General features: G+C 42.5%; 1 protein-coding gene across 1 annotated transcript in view; it reads right to left on the bottom strand.

Moving 5' to 3' along the window:
• The window catches only part of NOS1AP (nitric oxide synthase 1 adaptor protein), a 79,061-nt gene that overhangs the window by 19,687 nt on the left and 34,022 nt on the right, over positions 1-25,352 (bottom strand). The window contains exons 3-5 of the mRNA XM_083156970.1: positions 20,710-20,802; positions 13,126-13,184; positions 2,893-3,001 (exon numbers count right to left, since the gene is read on the bottom strand). Coding sequence (XP_083013096.1) covers positions 2,893-3,001; positions 13,126-13,184; positions 20,710-20,802 — 261 coding nt within the window. The remainder of the gene's footprint in view (positions 1-2,892; positions 3,002-13,125; positions 13,185-20,709; positions 20,803-25,352) is intronic.

Raw genomic sequence — 25,352 nt, 5'->3', positions numbered from 1 at the left:
TGCTTTGTGTATACAGCCAGGCAGCAGGCAGCTCTCTGTCAGCTGTCACAGCTGCTTACAGTACCTTGTGAGCGTCCGCGGCAGTAAGATACGGCAGCATTTCCATTCACCTTGACAACTAGCAATTTACTCCCCATTGGCAACCAGCCTGTATTCCCCCTTGGTATCGAAAAAAATCCCCCTAGCAATGAGCATGTAGGTAAGTGGCACTTATGTTTCAAGTATGTAATGGGCATCATGGTGTGCAGCATAATGTGTAATGGGCATTACAGTGTGTGGCCTTATGTGTAATTAGCATGCGTCTTTATGTGCAATGGGAATTAGGACATAGAACCTGTAAAATTTATTTAAATCCCACCAATGAATTTGTGTATACTGGTGCATATGTGAAAATGCAATTTCGAAATTGCAGTCTGTAGAAAATTTACAGCTATAAAGACTAGCACTCAATTCATTCCCCACTTACATAAAATATTAATTGTAAATTAAGTCTCCAGACAACTATAAAGAGAGGCAAATCTATCACCATTCACTGCCTAGAATTAAATGATCGGTCACACAGCAATGGGTAGGTCTGTGCTTGATTCTGTGGTAGGAGTTGTTTTTCTTTCTAGAGTGCAGATCACACCCCTTTGAACGGCAACTCTAGACATGCAGCTAAATGGCACCATAAATCATTTGCCGTAATTCTGCATCCCTCCAATCGGATCCGTAAATAAGTGCCCAGCGATGATCACCAATCCATTGAGTAAATTGAGTGTTATTTCCCACTAAAAGTTGACTGAAAATGTAATACGTACATTTTAAATATCTTCTGCAGCAGGCTAGAGCACAAAAGCAGTACATGGTGGCTGCACTACCACGGGACTCAAGCTGGGAATTGTGTTAATGCAATGCAACAAGATAGATAGATATAGATAGACGTAAATAAATAAAATGTGCTGCACACAGTGGTAAAATTGTGGAAATGTATGTTTAAATGCTTGAATTGCATACTTGGAAATGGATTTCCAAAGTTATTTTGATTTATAAGGTAATGCCACTTTGAGGAAGTCATATACTGTAGTAATTATCCTGGCCTTTGAAAATAGGTTTAGTGCTACTTTGACCATTAGTTTCCTCAGCTTGAATGCACACCAGGGAGTATTCTTTGTAAAGAGTGCAAATGTGAGAATTCTAATCAGTAATAGACCACAGGAGAAATAGGAGGTTTTTTGTTTTTTTAGAATTTGAGATTCCAGAACATAATGTACAGTATTACTGTTTTAGAGATGATGGATTAGTTGTGTGTGTATACAGCAGAGGGTGGGTCATCCATAGGACATTAGAGAGAGAATTTCACCATTCAATACACTTCCTGCACCAGTGAATCTAACAATATTGGCGTGACTCATAGTTGTACACAAACGTGACTGTATACAACTACGATGGTGGGAGGACTGTGCAAAATCAGGACCGATATCCTATTAGCAGTGGTGATTCACTGCTGCTAATAGTTCAGCACAGAGCTATCCTATTCGGCCCAATGCCAGCATCCCTTCTCCCAGTTACCACTATTTTCAGGTAATACGATTTGCGTGCTACAGAATCGCCGTTAAGCAGCTGCCGGACAAAATGGATTGAGAACCTCTGTCGTGGCGAATCACAAAAGGAAGTGTCCAGTTACATAAAACACCTCCTGCAATGTTAGGATATTATAGCACAGTAGTTGCTGATGTGCCGTGTCCATCTCTGAATCAGCCCCTATATGCCCTACCACATGTGCACACCACACACAAACAATATGGTTCATTTTTGTCAGATGCAACTTAACCAGCCAGTATATGGGCCTAATTCAGACTTGATTGCAAAGCACAATTTTTCTCTAAATGGGCAAAACCATGTGAACTACAGGTGGGGCAGATTTATCATGTGTAGAGAGTTAGATATGGGTGGGGTGTGTTTAAACTGAAATCTAAAGTGCAGTGTAAAAATAAAGCAGCCAGTATTTACCCTGCACAGAAACAAGATAACTCACCTAAATCTAACTCTCTTTGCACAAGATCAATTTGCCTCAGCATGGTTTTGCCTATTAGAGAAAAAAATGTGCTTTGCAATCCAGTCTAATTTAGCCCCTATGTTCGAATTGTGGGAAGAAACTGGAGAACCTGGAGAGTAGAAAAACTCCACATAATACATGCCATGGTGGGATTGGAACCCAAACCTCAGTGTATTTACAGATGTGTCCTCATACATATAGCCTCCTTCCTCATTAAACACTCCTTCTAGTTGCACCATGCTAGGTCGTGACTCTGTGGCATTTCTTATGCAAATACACCTGCCGTCACACACAGAAAATATACATACCAGAAGCTGCTTGTGCGTCCTATTCGCACAGTGTTGTCGCGTATAGAGGACAGATGTATGTGGACACAGCTGTAATTTTGTGACCTAATCTACATTGTTTAAAGGGAAGAGAAGCAGGGTTACCCTTACTATAATAAAAAAAAATCATTAAAATTAGGGCCATGTGCATATCCGCTAACCATATTGAACAGAGAGAACTGTATCGTTTTGTATGCTCCTGCGGCAACAGTTTCTAAAGACACCCATGAAGCACAGTAGGAGACATCACTAACAGGTGGTCTCTTGTTGGTGACAGAGAATCCCTAGTAGTGGTGATGCACGCTCACTGAATTTGCACAAGGAGTAACCCCATGGCAAGTGAGGTCATGTGGTCACAAATCCTTTTTAAAAGGGATGGACATCTGAAAGTCTGAACTAAATTAACTCAGTACTGTATGTTTGAGCCAGGTGTGGCCCTGAAAATGTGCACATTATTAAAAAAGGACCCACTTTCTTTGAAAGCACCATGTGTACAATACCAGCAAAACACAGCACGAGGAGACTTGCCTTTTTCTTGGATTTGAAAACGTTGCACCGGAAAACATTACTGGTCCCATCCCTGGCTATGTAGCTGAAAATCTTGAGGTCTTGGGAGTCATGAGACACATAAAATATTCTTTATTCAGAGAGAGGAGGTGGTTTATCGGAGGGAAAGAGAAAAACAGATTTAAGGAATAAACAAATCAATGGAAGCAATAAATGTACTATATGCAGAGTGTCTCATTACATGCATAATTAGAATCGTCAGTATTGGCCATGTATACTTGCATATACTAGGAATTAGATTTGTATTGCAGTGCAACAGCCAGGTAGGTAACAAGTAACAGTGACAGTACAGATACATAAAACATGTACATATATGTACCCTGGGGTGAGTTAGGACACGGACATGGGGAACATATATTTGCTGAGCTGTGCAGCACCTAGGTAGCCATCCGTGGTACCACTTGGTCGCCGCAACAGCCAGATAGGTAAAAACAATTAAACAGTACAGATCAGGACATGACAGGGGGGACACGGGGTACATAATAATGTTGGCTGAGCGACACAGATCCTTATGGATGCTTAGCTTAGTGTAACTGCATACAAGATTGACAGTAGAAAAGTAATTTAAAGCAAACGTTTCTTTCATTAGAAGTTAAGGTGTATGTATATGGTAATGCAATGTGGAACCTGTGGGCTTACACCAGGCATCCTTCATTATGTTCAGTTCCATTACTCAGGATGCCAGATACTTATTTAGAGCTCCCAAAAAACCTCTGTGCCCTGCCAATTTTTAAAGGGCAAAATGCGCCCTGCTCCTCTAGCAGCACCCCGCTAAAAGAGCCTGCCTCCGACCCTGCCGGTGTGCACGGCGAAGCCCAGCGCTGCCGTAGATGGCGAAGCCCGGTGCTTCCCCGGCAGTGCAAAAGCTTCGGAGGGGCCGGGCCCGCCCCCTTTAGTGACGGCGATGGGCCCGGGCACTCCCCTTTTGTGATGTTGGCGGCCCAGGCATGGCCCTTCTGTGATGTTGGTGGCCCGGGACCGCCCACAACAGTGACGTTGGCTGGCCCAGTCCACCCCCTTATGCTACCCCCATGCAGCAGCGCCCTACCCACCCCAAATCCTAGAAGGAACAGTAGCTGAAGGAAATAAGGCCTCAGGATTTTTTTTTTACCTTTTAGATTATTGATGTTTCTTCATGATACATGATGAAGAAACATACATCAATAATTAAAATATTTAGTAATGTCTGGGAGCATCATGCATTTGTTCACAAAGTGGATAAACTGATAAAAGCGGTCACTCAAACTGGTTAAATTAAATAGATACATTTTTTCCTGTTTTCCAGCGTTTGGTTGATATCATTTGCTCCCATACATTGCCAGATTTTAAATTTCAACCAGAAAGATTAGACAGATAATCTTATAATGTGTATATAGCTTTAAGGACCCCATACATTACTGCGACTTCTCTGAGGGGAGAAGCCGGAGCCGATTCCCTTGAACAGTCCGGCAACTTCCCGGGCGGCAGGATTGCATACGCTATTGCGATATTATGATAATGCGGTTCTTTTTGCATGCGATCCCAGCCAAAGCTACGACCCGATAGATCCTTAGTACAGTACTAGCAATCCAGGAGCTTAAACACAAATGATTTGATAGTTTTCATCTTATTTATATGCCCAATGTGTTGAAATCAGATGAAATCAAGCAAAAAGCTTAAGTCTTTATTAACCTAAGTGTAGTGTCACCTGTGCAGATGTGTCCTCATACACACTTAATCTTTCTGCCCCACATGAGGCGAGACACATGGCACAACAGACTCTCCGCTACAAGTAGCACTTCCCGGACTATTGTGAATGTAGCATTTTATTTATGTAGTGGCTTCAGCAGAAGTTGCTTGAGGTGTCCTTGGCACTTGGACTTGTATTTTTGTTGCAAAAGAATTGGTATGAAGTCACAGATTAAGCACATCCATGCATAACACCGTAGATGTCACAGCTCACATAGGTTTATGTGGGTACTAAAAAAGGAAGCGCAGCGCTGACAGACAGATCGCCATTTAGGGAAGCACTAACATGGGAAACACCTAAGTTCCCAAAAGACATGGGGAGGAGGTCACCAAAAGGTGTGTGACATTTGTGTCACTAAAAATAAAATTTCACAACTTCACCAAATTGAATTAAAATGTATTCTTTACTAAAGAAGAGTCATCCTGATGTCTAAAAGCATACAGTATCTAGAAATACGTAGGGCTGCAATGCAGAAAGTTCTAAACATAGACCCATTGGATGAATGTGGGAGAGAGATAAAGAATTCCCCTAACCAACAATCCAATACTATATTGTGCACAATCGCCAAATAAGGCTCCAAACTAAACACATTACTTAGGGATTTTGAGACATAACTTTCACTTAACCCCTTCCCGACATTGCCTTTTGTGTTAATTTTTTTTTTTTTTCCTCCTTGCGTTCAAATAAGCGTAACTTTTTTAATTTTCCGGCTATATAGACACATGAGGGCTTTTTTTTTGCGGGACAAGTTGTACTTTGTAATGGTACCATTTACTATACCGTATAATATTCTGGGGAATCAGGAAATAATTCAATGTGGGGTAAAAAAAAAAAAAAACCCCATTCCACAATTTAGCGCTGGTTACGCTTTTTTTGGAGTTCATAGTTCGTTTAAAATGATGGGTTATCTTTATTCTATGGGTCGTTACGATTCTGGTGATACCAAACTTATATAGTTTTCGTTATGTTTTACCACAAAAAAAAAAATAGCAACTTTTACGGTTTTTCGAATTTGCGTCGCCATGTTCTGCGGCTTATAACTTTTTTATTTTTCCACCTACGGACCTGGGTGAGGGCTCATTTTTTGCGGGCTGAAGTGTACTTTTTAATTAATACCATTATGGGATATAGGCGACTTTCTGATCTTTTACTTATTTTTTTTTGGGTACGCGATGCGACCAAAAAACGTAGTTTTGGCGTTGGGAATTATTTTCCGTTTACGCCTTTAACCGTGCGGGATAACTAATGTTATATTTTAATAGATCGGACTTTTAGGAACGCGGCGATACCAAATATGTTTATTTTTTTTATTTTTTATTTATTTTTATTTGTGAAATGGGGAAAGGGGGGTGATTTGAACTTTTAATATTTTTTTATTTTTAACCCCTTCCTGACAGAGCCAGTTTTTGCGTTCCTGACAGAGCCATTTTTTTCAAATCTGACATGTTTCACTTAAGTGGGGATAACTTTTTTTTGCTTTTACTTATCCCAGTGATTTTGAGATTGTTTTCTCGTGACACATTGTACTTCAAGTTAGTGGTAAATTTGGGTCGATACAGTCTGTGTTTTTTTGTGAAAAATACCAAAATGTCGTGAAAAAATGGAAAATTTTGCAATTTGCAAAATGTCACATTTTCTGCTTGAGAGACAAATAAACATACCACTCAAAATAGTTAATAACTAACAAAGACCATATGTCTACTTTATGTTGCCATCATTATTTCAACCTCCTTTTCATTTTTTTGGACACTAGGAGGCTTCAAATATGAATAGCAAATTCTCAAATTTTCAAGAAAATTTCAAACACTGATTTTTTTAGGGACCAGTTCAGTTCTGATCTGACTTTGAGGGACTTGTATGTGAGACACCCCCATAAATGATGCCATTTCAAAAACTGCACCCCTCACAGTATTCAAAACAGCATTTTGGAAGTTTGTTAACCCTTTATGTGTTTCACAGGAATTAAAACAAAGTGTAGGTGAAATTTCAAAATTTCTTTTTTTTTGCAGAGTTTCAATTTTAATACATTTTTCTAACGAACACAGTAGATTTTACTAGAGAAATGTGACTAAAAATTGATTCCCCCAATTCTTTTGTTTTCATAAATATCCTATATGTGGCCCTAGTGTGCACGTTGACCAAACCACAGGCTTCATAATAGAAGGAGCACCAACTTGATTTTGGAGCCCCCTTTTTATGAGATTATTTTTTTAGGCACCATGTAGGTTTCTAGGCACCATAAGATGCTAAAAGTTAGGAACCTCCCCCACAAGTCACCCCATTTTGCAAACTACACCCCTCAGGGAATTCATCTAGGGGTATAGTGTACATTTCAAACCCCCAGGGGTTTCACCAATTTTGATACAACTGGGCTGTGAAAATGAAAAAATTTAATTTTTCATTTTCACAGCTCAGTTGTATCAAAATTTGTTAAACCCCTGGGGGTTTGAAATGTACACTATACCCCCTGATGAATTCCCTGAAGGGTGTAGTTTGCAAAATGGGGTCACTTGTGGGGGGGTTCCACTGTATAGGTGCTTCAGGGGTCATTCAACCAGAATCTGTGCTGCAAAATCCAAAAATCACTCCTTCCCTTCTGAGTCCTGCCATGCACCCAAATGGTATTTTTTGGTCACATGTGAGGCATTGCCGTACTCGGGAGAAATTGGGGCACAGATTTTGGGGTGCTTTGTCTCCTTCATTCCTTGTGAAAATGAAAAATTTTGAGCCAGATCTGCATTTTTGTGTAAAAAATGTAATTTTTCATTTGCACAGCCCAGTTGTATCAAAATTGGTGAAACCCCTGGGGGTTTGAAATGTACACTATACCCCTAGATAAATTCCCTGAGGGGTGTAGTTTGCAAAATGGGGTGACTTGTGGGGGGGTTCCACTGTATTGGTGCTTCGGGGGTCTTGCTAATGCGACATAGCACCCACCATGCATTCCACCAGAATCTGTGCTGCAAAATCCAAATATCGCTCCTTCCCTGCTGAGTCCTGCCATGCACCCAAATGGTATTTTTTGGTCACATGTGAGGCATTGCCGTACTCGGGAGAAATTGGGGCACAGATTTTGGGGTGCTTTGTCTCCTTCATTCCTTGTGAAAATGAAAAATTTTGAGCCAGAACTGCATTTTTGTGTAAAAAAATGTAATTTTTCATTTTCACAGCCCAGTTGTACCACAATTGGTGAAACCCCTGGGGGTTTTAAATGTACGCTATACCCCTAGATGAATTCCCTGAGGGGTGTAGTTTGCAAAATGGGGTCCCTTGTGGGGGGGTTCCACTGTATAGGTGCTTCAGGGGTCATTCAACCAGAATCTGTGCTGCAAAATCCAAAAATCACTCCTTCCCTTCTGAGTCCTGCCATGCACCCAAATGGTATTTTTTGGTCACATGTGAGGCATTGCCGTACTCGGGAGAAATTGGGGCACAGATTTTGGGGTGCTTTGTCTCCATCATTCCTTGTGAAAATGAAAAATTTTGAGCCAGATCTGCATTTTTGTGTAAAAAAATGTAATTTTTTACACAAAAATGCAGTTCTGGCTCAAAATTTTTCATTTTCGCAAGGAATGAAGGAGACAAAGCACCCCAAAATCTGTGCCCCAATTTCTGTGCCCCAATATACGTCATATGTCGGGAATATCTTTCTATATATATATATATATATATATATATATATATATATATATATATATATATATATATATATATATATATATATATATATATATATATATATATATATATATATATATATATATATATATATATATATATATATATATATATATATATATATATATATAGGTGTTGATAGGAGAAAACAAACGCGGCACTCTGGGAATTTTCAGAAAAAACTTGTATTGTAGCAAAAAGTAGCTTCCAACGTTTCTGGGTCTATATCACCCCTTTGTCAAGGATTACTGTTTGTTTTCTCCTATCAACACCTGTATATTACTGATCCAGAGGGCACCTGGGTCCTTTACATTTCTGGAGGAGTGCCAGGCCTATCTCTACGCATATATATATATATATATATATATATATATATATATATATATATATATATATATATATATATATATATATATATATATATATATATGAGACTGTGAAAAAAAAAAGATAGATGGACAGAGACAGACAGTTCCTGAGAGAAAGAGAGAGAGAATACACACACACAATATTATTACTAACTTGCACTGCAGTATCCCAGCTGCTCAGTGAGTCTCTGCAGGGCAGCACTGATCATGGGGGGTTTCTGTATACTCAGAAACCACTGCTGCGTGCGCCACTGATTGGGGGCAGGCTCAGAAGAGTGCAGTACTTTATGCTGATCTAGCGTGCCTTGCAGCACCGGATGCTCTGAGCATTGGAGATCCCTGGGGATCGATCCGGCACATATCATCCATATATATGTCTAGTGTCTGATTGTGTCTCTTTTGCAGCGAGTGAAACTACATCGCTTTCTCTCTCACACAAGCACAAACAAACACAGAGGCAATCAAATATATATATGTGTGTGTGTGTGTGTGTGTGTGTGTATGTATGTATGTATGTATATATATATATATATATATATATATATATATATATATATATATATATATATATACATATACACACACACACACACACACACACACACACACACACATATATATATATGTGTGTATATATATATATATATACACATATATATACACACACACACACATATACATATACATATACATATACATATATATATATATATATATATATATATATATATATATATATATATATATATATATATATATATATTCACTACATATATTTATTTTTACTGGGCAGCTTGATGCTGCTGCTGCTGCGGGGGGGAGGGGGGAGGAGGGAGGAGGGCAGCGCTGCTGCGCTGCCTGCTGCCGGGGGAGCCGGGGAAGCTGCTGCTGCTGCTGCGGTGAGTGCCCGGCGGGTGCGAGGGGGGGGCTGCACATCGGTGGTGATCGGTGCTGTACTTGACAGCACCGATCACCACCGATCCCTGTGTTACCGAGCGGCTTAGCCGCCGGTAACACAGGAAACGCTGTGAATGGCTGTTCAGATTTGAACAGCCAATCACAGCGATCGCCGACCGGGGGGGGCACCCCTGCCCCCCCTGGGCGGCGAGGGGGGATGTCTGCTGTCAGGGACAGCAGACATCACCTAACTGTCACTGCGTCTATAGACGCAGTGACAGTTAGAAGGCATGACGTACATTTATGCCATGTGTCGGGAAGTACTTCCCGACCATGACGTAAATGTACGTCAATTGTCGGGAAGGGGTTAAACTTATTTTTTTTTTTTTTTTTACTTTTACTACAAGGCCCCCTAGTGTACTTGACCACTAGGGGGCGCGATCGCCTGTACTAGGTTCAGCCATAGAGCTCTATGGCTGAACATAGTGATTTTCAGCACTTTCTATTACATCCTGCCTCAGGCAGGATGTAATAGGAATACTGACACGGCCAGCACAGGGGTCTACATTAGACCCCTGGCTACCATGGCAACCGATCGGCACCCTCCGATCTCGCCGCGGGGTCCCCGATCGGCGCCGGAGGGGGGCGCCCCCCCTCCGATCAGCTATTTAAGCACTGCAGGCGCTTTGCCCGCGGTGCTTAAAGGGTTAAACGGCCACGATCGGCGAACTCGCCGCTCGTGGCCGTGAGAGCAGGTGCCTGGCTGTAATATACAGCCATTACCTGCTCTCTTTCAAGCCAGCTCACTCCGTGAGCTGGCTTGATTCCCCCGCAACCGACACATGACGTATATATACGTCATGTGTCGGGAAGGGGTTAAAGAGACATTTATTCTAACTACTTGGTGATTACTACATAATGTAGTGCATTTAAATATATTAAAAGGTGTTTGAGACTATTATCATTAACTATATGCACAATATTTAAATTTTTCCATGCATATCTAGTCTGTGCGCACTAGAAACTTAATTAGTGGGAGGGCGCATTTGCATGCATCTGCCCACTGAGCTGTCAATCACCAGCAGCTCCCGATATGGCTGTACGGTCGGTCGGTGGATCGCACACGGCATGATGCACCAATATATCTCTAGCTAGATCTCTAGATTGGGCATCGGCTATGTTGCCGTTCACAGCTATATCGTTCGTACAGCCTGTCCGATGGTGCATTGATATATCGGCCATTCAATCGAACAGGCGATATATTGGCCAGTGTATACACACCTTTAGGCAATCAAATTCTAAATGCGTTTTCTCTTCGAATACAGCAGAGGTTCCCAAATATAGGGCCTTATTTTGGTTCATTCTTTCTAGTAAATAATTTGTTTGCTCACTGCGATGGATTATGAAGAATATATGAAGCAGCTCAATTAAAAAATACGTTTAGAAAGTTTGGAGAAATGAGCGCTAATTAAAGGATAGAGAAAATAAGGATAGAGAAATAAGAGTGAAAAACACCTGAAAATAAAATGGGTTAAATATGAATGCTTACAGCTCCTTGGAGCCAATGTGGATGTCCGTGGATAGCGTGTAACTAACTTTCCCTACCTCTGGTGCCGGCACCGGGTGCTTGCGGGGTGAGAGATTAGCTTGTTGCGGCTGTTGGAATTGCCGCACGTCTCCTCCTTTTCTCCCGTCAGCGCGGTGTCACTTTGGCGGCGGGTGCCGCTTCAGAATAGATGTAATTCCGGCTGTAGTTGAGAGGAGTGAGGCACGCTTGGGGGACCACGGAGCTGCCTTCTACGCGTTTCGTGCTGTGCAGCACTTTTTCAAGATTCTTGAAAAAGTGCTGCACAGCACGAAACGCGTAGAAGGCAGCTCCGTGGTCCCCCAAGCGTGCCTCACTCCTCTCAACTACAGCCGGAATTACATCTATTCTGAAGCGGCACCCGCCGCCAAAGTGACACCGCGCTGACGGGAGAAAAGGAGGAGACGTGCGGCAATTCCAACAGCCGCAACAAGCTAATCTCTCACCCCGCAAGCACCCGGTGCCGGCACCAGTGGTTCATTCTTTCTGACAAAATCCTTCTTAGATGGGCAAAACCATGTGCACTGCAACATGTAACATGTAACATGTGCAGAGAGAATTAGATTTGGGTGAGTAATTTTGTTTCTGTGCAGCGAAAATACTGACTGCTTTATTTTTACACTGCAATATAGATCTCACTTTGAAGTAAAACCCCACCCAAATCTAATTCTCTCTGCACATGTTACATCTGCCCACCTGCAGTGAACATGGTTTTGCCCATCTAAGAAGGATTTTGTCAGAAAGAATGAACCAAAATAAGGCCCATAGTCCTCAAAGCACCCAATGGTCCAGGTTTTAGGTATATCTATAGCTCAGCACATATGGTTAAATCAAATTGACCAAGGTACTAATTAAGTCACTTGTGGCCAAGCACGGATGGACCGAAAACCTGGAATCATTGGGTTGCCTTAAGGACCGTGTTTGGGAACCTCTGCAATACAACCAAGTTGAATACTTAAACTTTACTGTATAGAGAGCAACATTTGACACCACAATCTTCCTGCACCAGGGTGGCAGCAGATTCCCATCACTACTCTGTGTTGTTCAAGCTTCTTCTTTCTTCTCAACAATCAATGGAAAAATTCAATAAAGTGCAAGGCTCCAAGTGATGTGGCAGCAATTATGGTAGTGCAAGAAGCAGAAGATGAATGTGACTATGTAAAGCTGGGAGCAACCCAAGTAAAGAACCACTGCAAGTAAATGGACTGCAACAACCAATCTCCATTTAGCACGTAAGCCACATTAGCACAGATGCTAACTGAATTGGGCGCTTGATACTGCCTTTGCCACAGACAGCTGTGCCACATTACATATGCACATTAGTAATCCATGCGCTGATGTGGGCACTCGGAACAGCAGACTATATGATTTGTGACAAAATTATGTTCCCACCACATCCAAACTATAGCATGGACAACCCGTATATGAAAAAGTTTGACCCTTGTTAAAAGGAAATGCCTCATTGCTTGCTATGTATTACAGCACTTATTTTCAGAACTATCCCCAAATGCTTCATAAAAATTCTAAGATAGAGCAAAAGTGATATAATATTATAAGAGCAAGAGTGATATAATATTATAAGAGCAAGAGTGATATAATATTATAAGTAAAGTAAGAGTAACATTATTCATAAACAGCATTCTGTTGAAAAAGTAATATAATTACCTAATAGTGAAGAAAATGCCTCGCTTCCCACTAAATTAGTGGTGTGGGGGGCAAACATGGTTTATTCATTGGGTTAGTTGGAAAACCTTTTCATTTTGGATTATAGTAGCTGGAAACATGTAATACAGTCACAGTATGAATCACATTAATTACAGACTTTAGTAACAAACCCAGCTGGCAGAAATTGTACTTTCCTGTTTACTTCCGGGACTTAAGTATTACATAGTAGTGACCGCTTGTAATAACGAAAAAAATCAATGCACGACACTAACCTGTATATGGGATCTTGCATGATCAGCATCTTGCTCTCATCCCAGGCCCACTCTTTTTTCTGCAGAAAGAGGAGATAATCATTTAACTACAATCCTCTTTCATAAAGGTACATGCACACGAGACAACATTATAAATGTTATGAAAGAAAACGACAAGTCAAAACCTCATTTTTGTGTTGATCATCCATTGTATACACTCTGGGGGAAATTTACTGAGACCGGAGTTTTATTTCACATGGCCTGTTGCTATGGGCAACCAATCAGAATCAACTTATAGAAATGAATAGATAGTATCTGATTGGTTGCCCATAGCAACATCCCATCTGAAATAGAACTCCAATCTTAGTAAATTTCCCCCACTGTATCGTTAATCTCCCGTGGTAAAAAGAGGTCCAGTGACAAAAAGCCCGGAATAATAATTTAGTTTTTCACAATCTTTTTAGAGAAATCTGGGATGGCGAGAAGCGAGATGGCGAGAAGATTTCTCTAAAAAGATTGTGAAAAACTAAAGAATTATTCCGGGCTTTTTGCCACTGGATCTCTTTTTACCACTGTAGGTACCATCAATTGTACATGCTCTCCTCCTCATTCCCTCCAGAAAAACTAGATTAAGAGAATCACTCTATTTTTGTTTATAGATTGTGGGAAGTCTTACTAAAACCGACACTTCCATCAGTGATTGATTCTATACTGTTCTTTTTCGGTATGTACCCACTTCATTATTGGACTTTATCTTTCTTGTTAATAACTTGAATGAACAGTGTAATTTATGTTTGGCATTTTTCTACCACTTGCAGTGCACATGTATATAAAAAAAACCCCTGATGAAGCCTTTGTGAAAGGCGAAACGCGTTGGTTTAGTTTTTGGTATCTTGAAAGAATATGTCTATGGAATTTTAAATAGAAAAACTTTTTAAGAAAAGATTTTTTAATATCAAGTTGTATACATTGTTATATGCGGTGTAAAATCATACTCTAACCAGGTGGTGGAACATAACTTAGCGCTCTCTATATCTTGGTGTGTGTGTAATATATATATATATATATATATATATATATATATTGGTTGTAGCAAGGTGGCACACAGTATCAGGTAGTTACCAGGGTTGCGGTGCAAGGTTCGTAATTCAATGGATACAAGCAGTTAACTTCCTTGGTGTCAAGAAAGAAAAGAACCAGCACACGCAGGTAGATCAAAAACAAAAGTGTATTAGCGGTACATTACAGTTTAGTTGAACGAGGTACACAGCGGCTGTCCCGACAGCCGTTTCAACTGGCAGCCAGCCAGTTTTCCTCAGGGGTACCCCTGAGGAAAACTGGCTGGCTGCCAGTTGAAACGGCTGTCCGGACAGCCGCTGTGTACCTCGTTCAACTAAACTGTAATGTACCCCTGAGGAAAACTTTATCTTTCCTATAGCAATCCAGAAGGACTTCAGGAAACACCTGCACCAGTCAAGATAGAATCCAAGATAAATGCTTTTAAAATGGCATATTTATTCAGCTCAAGCTCGCATCAACCAGAGCTATGTAAAGAGCATTTTTAGACACCCAACAGGCAATAACGTGTGAGATACATTACAAGTCTCCTCGACGGCCATTTCGGTGCAAAGCGGCACCTTTCTCAAGAGGGGTCATACACAATATGCTGGCCAGAGCCCAAATATAAAGGTTGTACATGCCTTACTCACCTGTAAACAATCGTGATTACCGGAGGACACGTCACCCTGTAGTCCCAGCCTGCCATTGCCGCCATGCATTCAGAACACAGCGCCGCCCGATACCGGAAGTAACGGCGGCGTTGTGGAACCAATATGCTGGGCGCGCCGGCGGGGGGACCAAAACAAGGTTCCTATGTCCCCGGAAGTATCCGAGAGCGCACAGGTGATTACCATGGCGACATGATGCACAAAGTGACGTGCATAATATCACGAACAGAAAACCAAAACAAACAGTGTATAAATAAACCACATTACAGAGATCAAAGCTCATATGATAGAAGAGAGCATCCTTCTACATAAAGATAGCAAAAATCATGAATATACAAATCAATGTTATGTGTCAACACGATCGCCATGTAGACATAGCCATCCCGCTGACACAATTAAATAGGCATCAGAAGCGGTGCATATATCAATAAACAACCGGGCAACAAATTCACCTAATGAATGGTGAGAATGAAAATTCTTCATTTAAACCTAACGGGCGCATACAGTTAAGCTCATGAATCCAATAGCATTCTTTTTTCATGAGCAGTCCGTGCCTATCACCACCTCTCCTCAATGGGGGTACATGTTCCAATGGCATAAATGCAAAATCTTTAATGGAATGTCCATGGTTGACAAAATGTCTCGCCACCGGGGGCGTACTGGCCTCAATCTTCTGGTAGGCCTTGTTAATGGAGGACCTGTGGACACCAATCCTCTCCTTTAACATACGCATAGTCTTGCCCACGTAAAGCTTGTTGCATGGGCACCTGATGAGATAGACAACATATTTTGTTTCACAGTCCATGGAATGCTTTAACATGTATCTCTTGCCTGTGCCTGGGTGTGTAAAGGAGTCTGTGTGGATGATATGTCGACAGTTCACACAGCCTGAGCATTTGTGTGAGCCAGCAGCCCTAGACAGCCAATTTTTTGTCTGGTCTACTTTTGGACTAATGTCCGAGTAGGTTAGTTGCTGCTTCAGGTTTTGGCTGCGTTTAAAACAGAACAGAGGAGGACTTTGACACACATTCCCCATTACGGGGTCAGTCCGCAAAATGTGCCAATGTTTCAGGATGGAGTCTTTGATCACTTTAGAGGCCACTGAATATGTAGTTACAAAGTGAAGCCTCTGCTCCTTCTCCTCCCTAGGCTTAGGGGACAACAATTCACTCCTCTGTAGGCTCATACATTTAGCTCTAGCCTCCTCGACTTCCTTGTGGTCATACTGACGTGCAAGAAATTGTTGACACATGTCGTCAAGAATATCACCAAGTTTTGCAAGATTCGATGTTATGCGCACTGCTCTCAGGAGTTGCGAGTACGGCAACCCGCGCTTTAGTGGCTGTGGGTGAAAGCTGCTTGCCAACAAAAGCGTATTTTTGTCAGTGGGATTTTTAAACAACGAAGTTTCAAATTTGCCATTGGAAATAGTAATAAGCACGTCCAGAAAATGGAGCCTGTCATGACTAATGGTAGATGTAAATCTAATTTTGCCCGGAATAGAATTTAATACAGCAATAAACTCAATGATTGAGGCCTCAGTGCCAGTCCAAACAAAAAATAAATCTATGTATCTAACATAGCATTTAATAAATTTGGAAAAAATTGAGTTTGCAAGAATATGTTGCTTTTCGTACTGAAACATAAATAAATTGGCATACGATGGGGCCATGTTTGACCCCATCGCAGTACCACGCGGCTGCAAAAAAAATGTATTATCAAACAAAAAATAATTCTTGTTTAAAACCATTTCCAAAAGCAACAATAAAAACTCAATATACATAGGGAGTGGCAGCATTGCACGGATCAGTGGGATCCGTGCAATGCTGTCCAGTGTAAAATATTGAAAGAATGAATGAATAAATAAATAAAAATCGGTGTCCCGGTACTTGTTTCCTAGCACAGCCACCACGATTTCTATGGTGGTGGTCGGGTCGGAAAAAATTGTGTCGGTCGCGTCGGGTGCATACCAAAACGCACACGACGAGACCGACGCGATGTACCCGATTTCTCCATAGGCTTCAATGTTAAATTATTTTAACATTGAAGCCTATGGAGAAATCGGGTCCATCGTGTCCATTGGCTTCAATGTTAAAAATTTTTAACATTGAAACTGAGTCCATTTAACATAGTATAAAAATGGTAAAAGGGCCAATATGGCCCATTTCTCATTGGGTATGGCCCTGTCATGTGTGTAAAAAATAATGGCCCCCCATTGTGTCCGTCACCCCCACGATTGACGCAAAACCTGAAGCGTGGCGAGCGCAGCGAGCCCGCGAGGGGCGGCGGTGCGCGTCCTCCGACCTTTTCATTCCCCTACTATCCACGTCGGCGTGGAGTTGAGAATAGATTAGTGTGGCGAGCGCAGCGAGCCACCGAGCCCGAAGCGTGGCGAGCCCCGCGAGGGGACACTGAAACCTTCACAGATCCCTGCGTCCTGTCGCGGGCTTCACAGGTATCAGCGTCCGCTCGCCACGCTTCGGGCTCGCCACACTAATCTATTCTCAACTCCACGCCGACGTGGATAGTAGGGGAATGAAAAGGTCAGAGGACGCGCACCGCCGCCCCTCGCGGGCTCGCTCGCCACGCTTCGGGTTCGCGTTAATCGTGGGGGTGGCGGACACAATGGGGGGCCATTATTTTTTACACACATGACGGGGCCATAGCCAATGAGAAATGGCCCTTATTCGGCCTTTTCCCATTTTTTACTATGTTAAATGGACTCAGTTTCAATGTTAAAATAATTTAACATTGAAGCCTATGGAGAAATCGGGTCCATCGCATAGGCTTTAATGTTAAATATTTTAACATTGAAGCCTATGTTGAAATCGTGGCCATCGCGTCGCATCGTGTGCCTTAAAGTTAAGGCACACGATGCCCGCGATTGTGGCCGTGATAAGAAACAAGTACCGGTGTGCCAACAAAGACACACACTATACTTACCTATAGGTCCACCGCTGGTCGGTCCTCTTGTCCAGTAGAATCGGTTTGTGTGTCCTGGCAGTGACGTGCGGCTGAAGGAGGAGAATTAGGTTGCGGTGGCTGGAGGAAGCAGCAGGCCTCCAGGAGAGGTGCAGCTGAACGCCGGAGATAGCAGAGGCTTCTAGGCGGCTGGGGGCGGGTGCGCTGTGTCGGATCCTGCTGCTGCACGCCCGTCCTCTTCTTTTAGCCGGTACACACCAGCGGGGACAGCAGAGAGAATGTGTTTGTTGACATTCTCGGCTCCTCCCCCGAACCGGGTGTTAGTCCCGCCCACCAGCCAATCCTGGCTAATCTGTGATCCCCAGCATCCAGCGGCACCTCTCCTCCAGCAGCCGCAACCTCCTCCTCCTTCAGCCACAGGTCAGCGCCGGGAGCAGTGAAGGTACCTTCACTGCCGCAGGAGCCCCCAGACCCTTCACTGGCTTCAGCGATCGCTTGGAAGGCCACCACACAGCAGAGATGTGCTGGGCCTTCTGAGCTAATGCTTTGAATTTTTCCGCGGGTTATACACACAGCGATAGTCAGCCACTTTCTGAATGATTTACTAAAATTATGTAAAATCGCTCAGAAAGTGGCTGAAAATCGCTCTGTGTGTAGGGCATATTAAGAATCCGAACAAGAACTGCCAAACAAAATAAAATGTTAACAAAAATGATAATTGGTGCAGTAAATTTAAAAATGAGGCACCACACCATCATCAACATCCTAAAATGATACCTGCAAATACAAAATGAAATAATACTTAATGTTGGGAGGTATGGTTCTGTATTATCTATGCGTGGCTTCTTGGGAGGCAATGGTTACACCTCCTTTTCAAGCCCGGACCCTTAATCAGTGGTAGCTAACCCTAGCCCTCGAGAGCTACCAACAGTTCACATTTTCCAGACAACCTAGCTGCTGCACAGCTGCACTCATTAATCACTGACACATTTAAAAGATACACAGATGGAGCTAATTAGCTCACTTGTGATTCTGTGAGGAGACCTGCAAAACATGCACTGTTGGTAGCTCTCGAGGACTAGGGTTGGCTACCCCAACCCTTAAGGATATGGTGGTACAATGAACAGAGTTGTCTACATAATGGTCTTATCTGAAATGTTCTCTTCATCTTATTGTAGTAAATATTTTACAATAGGAAAGGTTACCAAAATACACCGCTCTACATAAGTTAAGGGACCTACACACAGGCAGATTTGCCGAGTGTTGTGAGCGATGCTAGATTACTCAACAAGATCGCTCAGCACAGCGAAGTGTGCTGAGCGATCTGTCAGGGCCGGTGCTCCCCGGTGAGAACACTGACCTTGACTGGTGATTAAGTAGATTTTTTCAGCATGCTGGATATTAATCACCAGGCGAAAGCGACGTGCAAATACGCGCATCGCTATTGCCCCTACACACGGAGCAATATAGGGGCATTTTCTAAGCGATCTAGTTAGATTGCTCAGAAAATGCCCTAAAATCCCCCATGTGGAGGCCCCATTAGTGTGTGGAGATTATTTAAAAACAAACCCCACCCACAAAGGAACCTGAATTCTAGCTACCTTACTACAAACACACAGCTTAATGAACCAAACTTTTTCCATAGTAAGGTCTTTCAGTCTTTAATGGTCCACTAGCAGTGATTTAAGAGCAAGGGAAGCCTATATTTATTGCTGCAGAAAAGTTAATTCTTAACCTACAGTATTACTTGTTCCCTGAAAAAGGGAACTCTGTAATTTACATTATACCTGTAATTAAATTGCTAAAATTTCTATTGGCTGTGTGTTTCTATTCCAGTACAATAAAATATAATGAAGAGGGAATGACCCTGATGAACTCTGACAGCCTCAAACAGCCTATACAAAATGTGTTGGGAGTAATGGACATTGTGTACACCTGGCTACTTTAATATCTTCGGGAGTCACCGCATCTTATAGTATACTTGGGTTGCTTGAACTTTTACCTGGAGTATTATCTCCCCAAGATATTTTCAGATAAGTATCAAATCCAATCTAGAGGTAATGCAGCCCATACATTTTTATATTCTCTATTAAATGCTATACAACACTATGGAGATGTGTATATTTTGGTAAAAATAGAGATAATCAAGCCAAAAAATCATTTTAGAAAAACCACATTAAAAATGTCATACACTAACATAATTGAAATCATTATGTATTGCACTAGAAAGCATATTAGATGGTTTAAGATTTTCTGAAGAGAGTGAAATATACCCAAATAAAAAAACATTGATGCCAATTGAAAACAGTTATGAACAAACATGTACACAATGCAATGAACAAACATGCAATTGCCAGAGCTAAGCACGGCAAAAATGGACTCATCCAATTCTAGCCTGTTTTTATTGTGTGGCAAATTATACTTTCTTAGGCGATAACACATGGGAACCGGTTAAGTTTACAGACCCATGCTAATAGTGCAAAAATGGGTCTCTGAGGGTTTTTTATCCCTGATAAAGCAGGTGAAGCCTAATACCGGATAAGTGCCGGTGGTTAGGGACTAATTGGATCAAACCCATTTACCACAGTAATTTACGGCGATTATTTGCAAATCTCACCATGTATCGAAATACAGCTGCTAGCCTAAGAGCACTTTGTAGGTGCCAAGAGTTAGCCAAAAGACTACTTAAATGAGGACAAAATATGGTTCTAATGATCGCACCAATAAGTATTTTAGAATAATTCACTGGCGTATTTTTGTTGCAAATGAATCTTGTGTAGTTCCATAATCTGTTAATATGTTAGTGAATATTTTCATTTATTAATCTAACATGGCATGTAACATATGGTTACAGTCCCATTATGAACACAGGCATTACACAACAGAAAGGATCTAGCAACACGAGTACCATGACCCAAATAGTTTAATCTGGTAAAAAAGAGAACAGGTCAATCACCTTCTTTTTCTTCTTTAGTAAAACCTTCACCCCATCGACAGACACAAAGAGGTTCACTTTCTTTTTCTTGATGTTCTTTGCTTTGAATTCATACTGTTGGAAAAAAAAGATTTCCGTTTATAACAAGGACTAGTGAGATTCAGGTGGTCAGAGGTCATGGTATACATTTGTAAGGAAGAAACTGCTGAAGATAGGGATATTAATGGAACAAGCTGGCTGGTGACATACAGGCAGAAATTACTACCTACAAGAAAGACAAGTGTCACGTATAAATCAGTCCCCATTAGGTTGAGTGCAATTGACATTAAGTAAACCTTTAGTACACATTTAAACTCCATTTATCAGAGTTCCGTATCAATAACTGACATTCAATAGAAAAGAAGCATGTGCAAATAGGTTTCTCAATATCTAAACCAAAACCTTTGGACAAATGCTCATTCCTTCTGGACAATTCAGGTACATGCTCCATCTCCCATTTAACTAGCAAGCATCAGGTTTCTCTAAATTCCAGATGTTAAATTACAAGGCAGATTTTTGCAGACTCCATGCCAACCACCACCCAAATGCTGCAAACTCCCAGAGTTTAAAGCAAATGCAAATCCTAATCATATTATATGAACCAGCTTTGCTTTAAACACAAGAAAAGCACCAGGACCTCCTAACTTCCAGATGCTCTTTACATGCATCAGCGCCACTGACAACTGTAAGGTGAAAGTGTGCTCATCAAAAGTGAAAGGACCAATGTGCTAGATAAAGCAGCGGTGAAACAAAAGATGTGCCTCCTGCATGCAATAGCTACTGACCTGGTCATGTCCACCGCATTAATATTCCACCATTGACAGCTCAGAGGAGAGAAGGAATCAGGTGGACATAAATGAACACTTCACAATGATTAGTGAATCTTCCCTATATACCAATATTAATAATGGGATACGGTCATTTGGTCTATAGCATGTTGGTTGACAAGCATTTGGTCAACACCGTAAGGTTGACATGGATCAAGGTCGACATGGGTTAAGGTCGGACACAAGCATTAGGTCAACAGTCAAAAGGCCGACATGGGGTATTTCACTGTTTTTTGAGCAGACATGTGCCGACAGGCGGTATTTCATGCCCTTCCACTAGGGCGTGGTGGAAGAATAAAATAGTGTGCCAAGCGCAGTGAGGCACCGTGCCCGAAGCATGGCGAGCGATGCAGTACACTGGAAACTGTGTCCATGTCGACTGTCAATATTCGGGTTAAAAACAAAACATTGAAAAACCTAGACACTGTCGACCTAATGCTTGTGTCGACTTATTGACCTGTCGACCTAGACCCATGGCGTCCTAGACCCATGTCAACCTAATGATTGTTGACCAAACGATCCCAACCCATTAACAATTGCTTTTGTAAATTCTAATACTACTCACAAGTCCTACTCCCCAAAAATAGCATATTAAAAAGTTTTCTACTAATACTTAAGTTTCCCAATTACCTGGCTGCAAAATCCCATTAAAAAAACCTCTATAAGCGGCACCTATAGAAGTGCCTCAGTGACAGGGACATGCTTTGAATGTATGCCCCTGTCACTGAGCCATCTGTGATTGGTCAACGCAGCAGAAGCAACCCAGCTCCATTGAGCCTTGGTGTCCTGTTTATGACTGAACATTTTTTTGCATATTGTTCTTATTTGACACTAAAACAGGGTCAGGGAAACCAGTACACCTGGAGTAGATTGCAGTGTGCAGCAACTGAGAGGTCACACAAGTCTGTTAGATTGGTCTCATCCAGTTTTGTTGTGCAGCAAAACAGAAAAACATCAAAATAATATACATTGCCGGCTGGCAATAAATAAATAAATACAGGCTAAGGGGGGTATTCAATCTTCGGGTCACGGCAGACGAGCTTGCTCGCCTGCCATGACCCAGTCCCGTTCTCGGTCAGCTCGACCGAGAACATGCAGGCGGGATTCAATGTCCCGCCTGCAGCGGGACGAGAAGGGGGCGTGGGCGCGAGTTGCGGCCGGGAAGTGACGAGATGCAGCCGGCAGCTCGTCACTTCCCGGCTGTTCTCGGCAGAACGAGCCCGACAGCTAGAGATGTCGGGCTCGTTCTGCCAGGAAACCCTGTTCAATGCTGTCGGGGAAGACAGCATTGAATAGGGCCCGTCGAGCGTCTCCCCCACGGGAGATGCTCGACGGCGATTGAATATCCCCCTAAAGGTGTGTACACATGGCAGGATATGCCGTGAGATGCGAGTCCCGACGCGATCAGATCGCATCGGGACTCGCATCTCACGGCATGCCAGAGGGGCACAATTTACACTATATAGTGTTGCCTGCCCTCTCTATCTGGTTGCCGATATGCGCTCACACAGGAGCGCGCATCGGGCTCAGAAGCCCTAAAATAGAATGCGATTTGGCTTACGATGTTCCCTATATCGGAAGCCAAATCTTACCATGTGTACACACTATTACCCAAACTCTTTACCTTGCAAATGCTGAGTTGCACTCGGATTTGAACCCATGTGCTGCCAGGTAGCGTCCCGGCATTTGCTTTGCTGCCAACAGTGACTCTCCAAAAGCAGGGTCACTGTCAGACAGGGGCGGAGCGACATCAAAGGCGGGGAGGAGGGGACGACTGGAACAGACTGTCTCCAAGTGCTGCCTTCTCCATAGTGTGAACATGACCCGGGTCACTTGACCCGGATCACCCTTTCACACTGCACAGCAACCCGGGTTTGACCCTTCTTTTAACTCGGGTCAGAATGCCGGGTTGCTGGACCCGGAAAACTCATAAAGGCCTTTTCACATCGCACAGAGATCTGGGTTGACAGGTTATTTTTGCAATGTGAAAGGGGTATAAAAAATACAAGTAGACGCTTACCAGGCACAACATACTGATTTTCAAAAGTAGGGTTCTCTCTTACAGAAACTAAATAGTCACTCTTCTTTCCCCAGGCAGTGTGACGGACAAACGTATAGACTTTTGACCCATACAGCTGAAAGTTTTAAATAGCCTGAGGCTAAAAGCCCAAAGCACCGAACCAGACATAAATGGATGAAGACCCACCCACATCCAACCCAATCCAAATACCTGCCTACCACCAATATCCCAGTGATCTTGTCACAGAATTTATAGAGTTGCCAGTACTAGAATTATTGTAGTTGGTCAGTTTCATGTCTGCCGTCCCTTTCCCCAGCATTTTAATAGCTAGCGCTGGCATCCTGTTTCATGCACTCATTGGGCATATCTTAACTGGGTGGTTCATTTTCTAGCCCCCACCACCACATACATTTGGAGCATTATAAGCTTTAAGAATTTTTTAAAGCAAAAATTCCATTACTACCCAGAGAAAACCCTAATTACCGAAGCCACAAAGACAACAATGCTGAGTGTTAGAAAAGCAGGTTTGTACCAGCCTCTCCTATAAAGCTCAGTAGAGCATGTAAGTTGGGCTTTATGGTGGAGACACTGAACACACCCCCTAGAACCTCACAGTGTGACACTTTAAATAACCATGCAGACTACAAACTGTTCACATTTCAAGCCTGGTTTGCACAATGCTGACCACATATGGAAGAGAACCCCAGTACTGTACAAACAATGAATGAAACATCTAGATGCAAAATCCCTTTAAGAACACATTAAATAGAAAAGATGGTGTTTTCATTAATACATTCCTTATAAATTGATTCATACAGTGTCTCACTATCACATACTGTGTTATGGTGTGTACACACTGAGATTCCCTTGCTATTCGACTAAAGATTCGACTGCTATACAATCTTTGCTAACTCTGTACTATTTACATACAATCTACATTCGATCTGCACTATATAGTCATTGCTGCCCTGTCTATCTGGGTTTCGATTTGTGCTGTGACGGGAGCGCGCATCGGGATCGCAAGGTAAAAAACCTGTGCGGTCTACATGTGATTTTGACTATATAGTCAAAATCTCATGCTGGATTGTACCGTGTGTACACAGCATAACAATAGTCGTTGCTTGCCCTGCCACCCCTGTTACTGATTGTTTTTTGTCCTAAGTGAAACCCTTAACCTAGGAGTGTTGATCTAGAGACCACCAGACTCCCTACACATGGGACGATTCCTGGACTATTTCTAAGCCATAGGACTAGATTGCTTAGAAACACTGATTGCTCTGTGTGTATACCCTCCCAGCAATGGCGATGCGTGGTCCAGAGCATCGACATCACCTGACTATATGCAGTCAAAATCCAGTCAGATCACCAGTGTCACCAGAGAACACATCGTTTAGCTTCAGCACACATCACTGGTGCATAGCATGTGTGCCGAGCTATCTGTGCTTAAGCACCCCTCTCAGCACTGGGCTCCCATCAACCTGTGTGTATACCCTCCCAGCAACAGCGATGCGTGGTCTCAAGCGTCGACATCGACTGACTACATGCAATCAAAATCATATCACCAGTATTCTCACTAGAGGACACTGGTCTGCACGCATCGTTCTCATTCAGCACACATCACTAGTACATAGCATGTGTGCCGAGCTATCTGTGCTTAAGCACCTCTCTCAGCAGGGGGCTTCCGTCACTGTGTGTACAGGGCTTTACTATAACTGCATACTGGCCCTGGCGCTACAGTGCACCCTCCCCCCCCCCCTTCACTGTCCACACACAAGTCA

Source organism: Crinia signifera, chromosome 8 (genome assembly GCF_055691185.1).
Source record: "Crinia signifera chromosome 8, ASM5569118v1, whole genome shotgun sequence".
NCBI classification, from domain to species: domain Eukaryota; kingdom Metazoa; phylum Chordata; class Amphibia; order Anura; family Myobatrachidae; genus Crinia; species Crinia signifera.
This window is presented reverse-complemented; position numbering and strand designations above follow the sequence as displayed.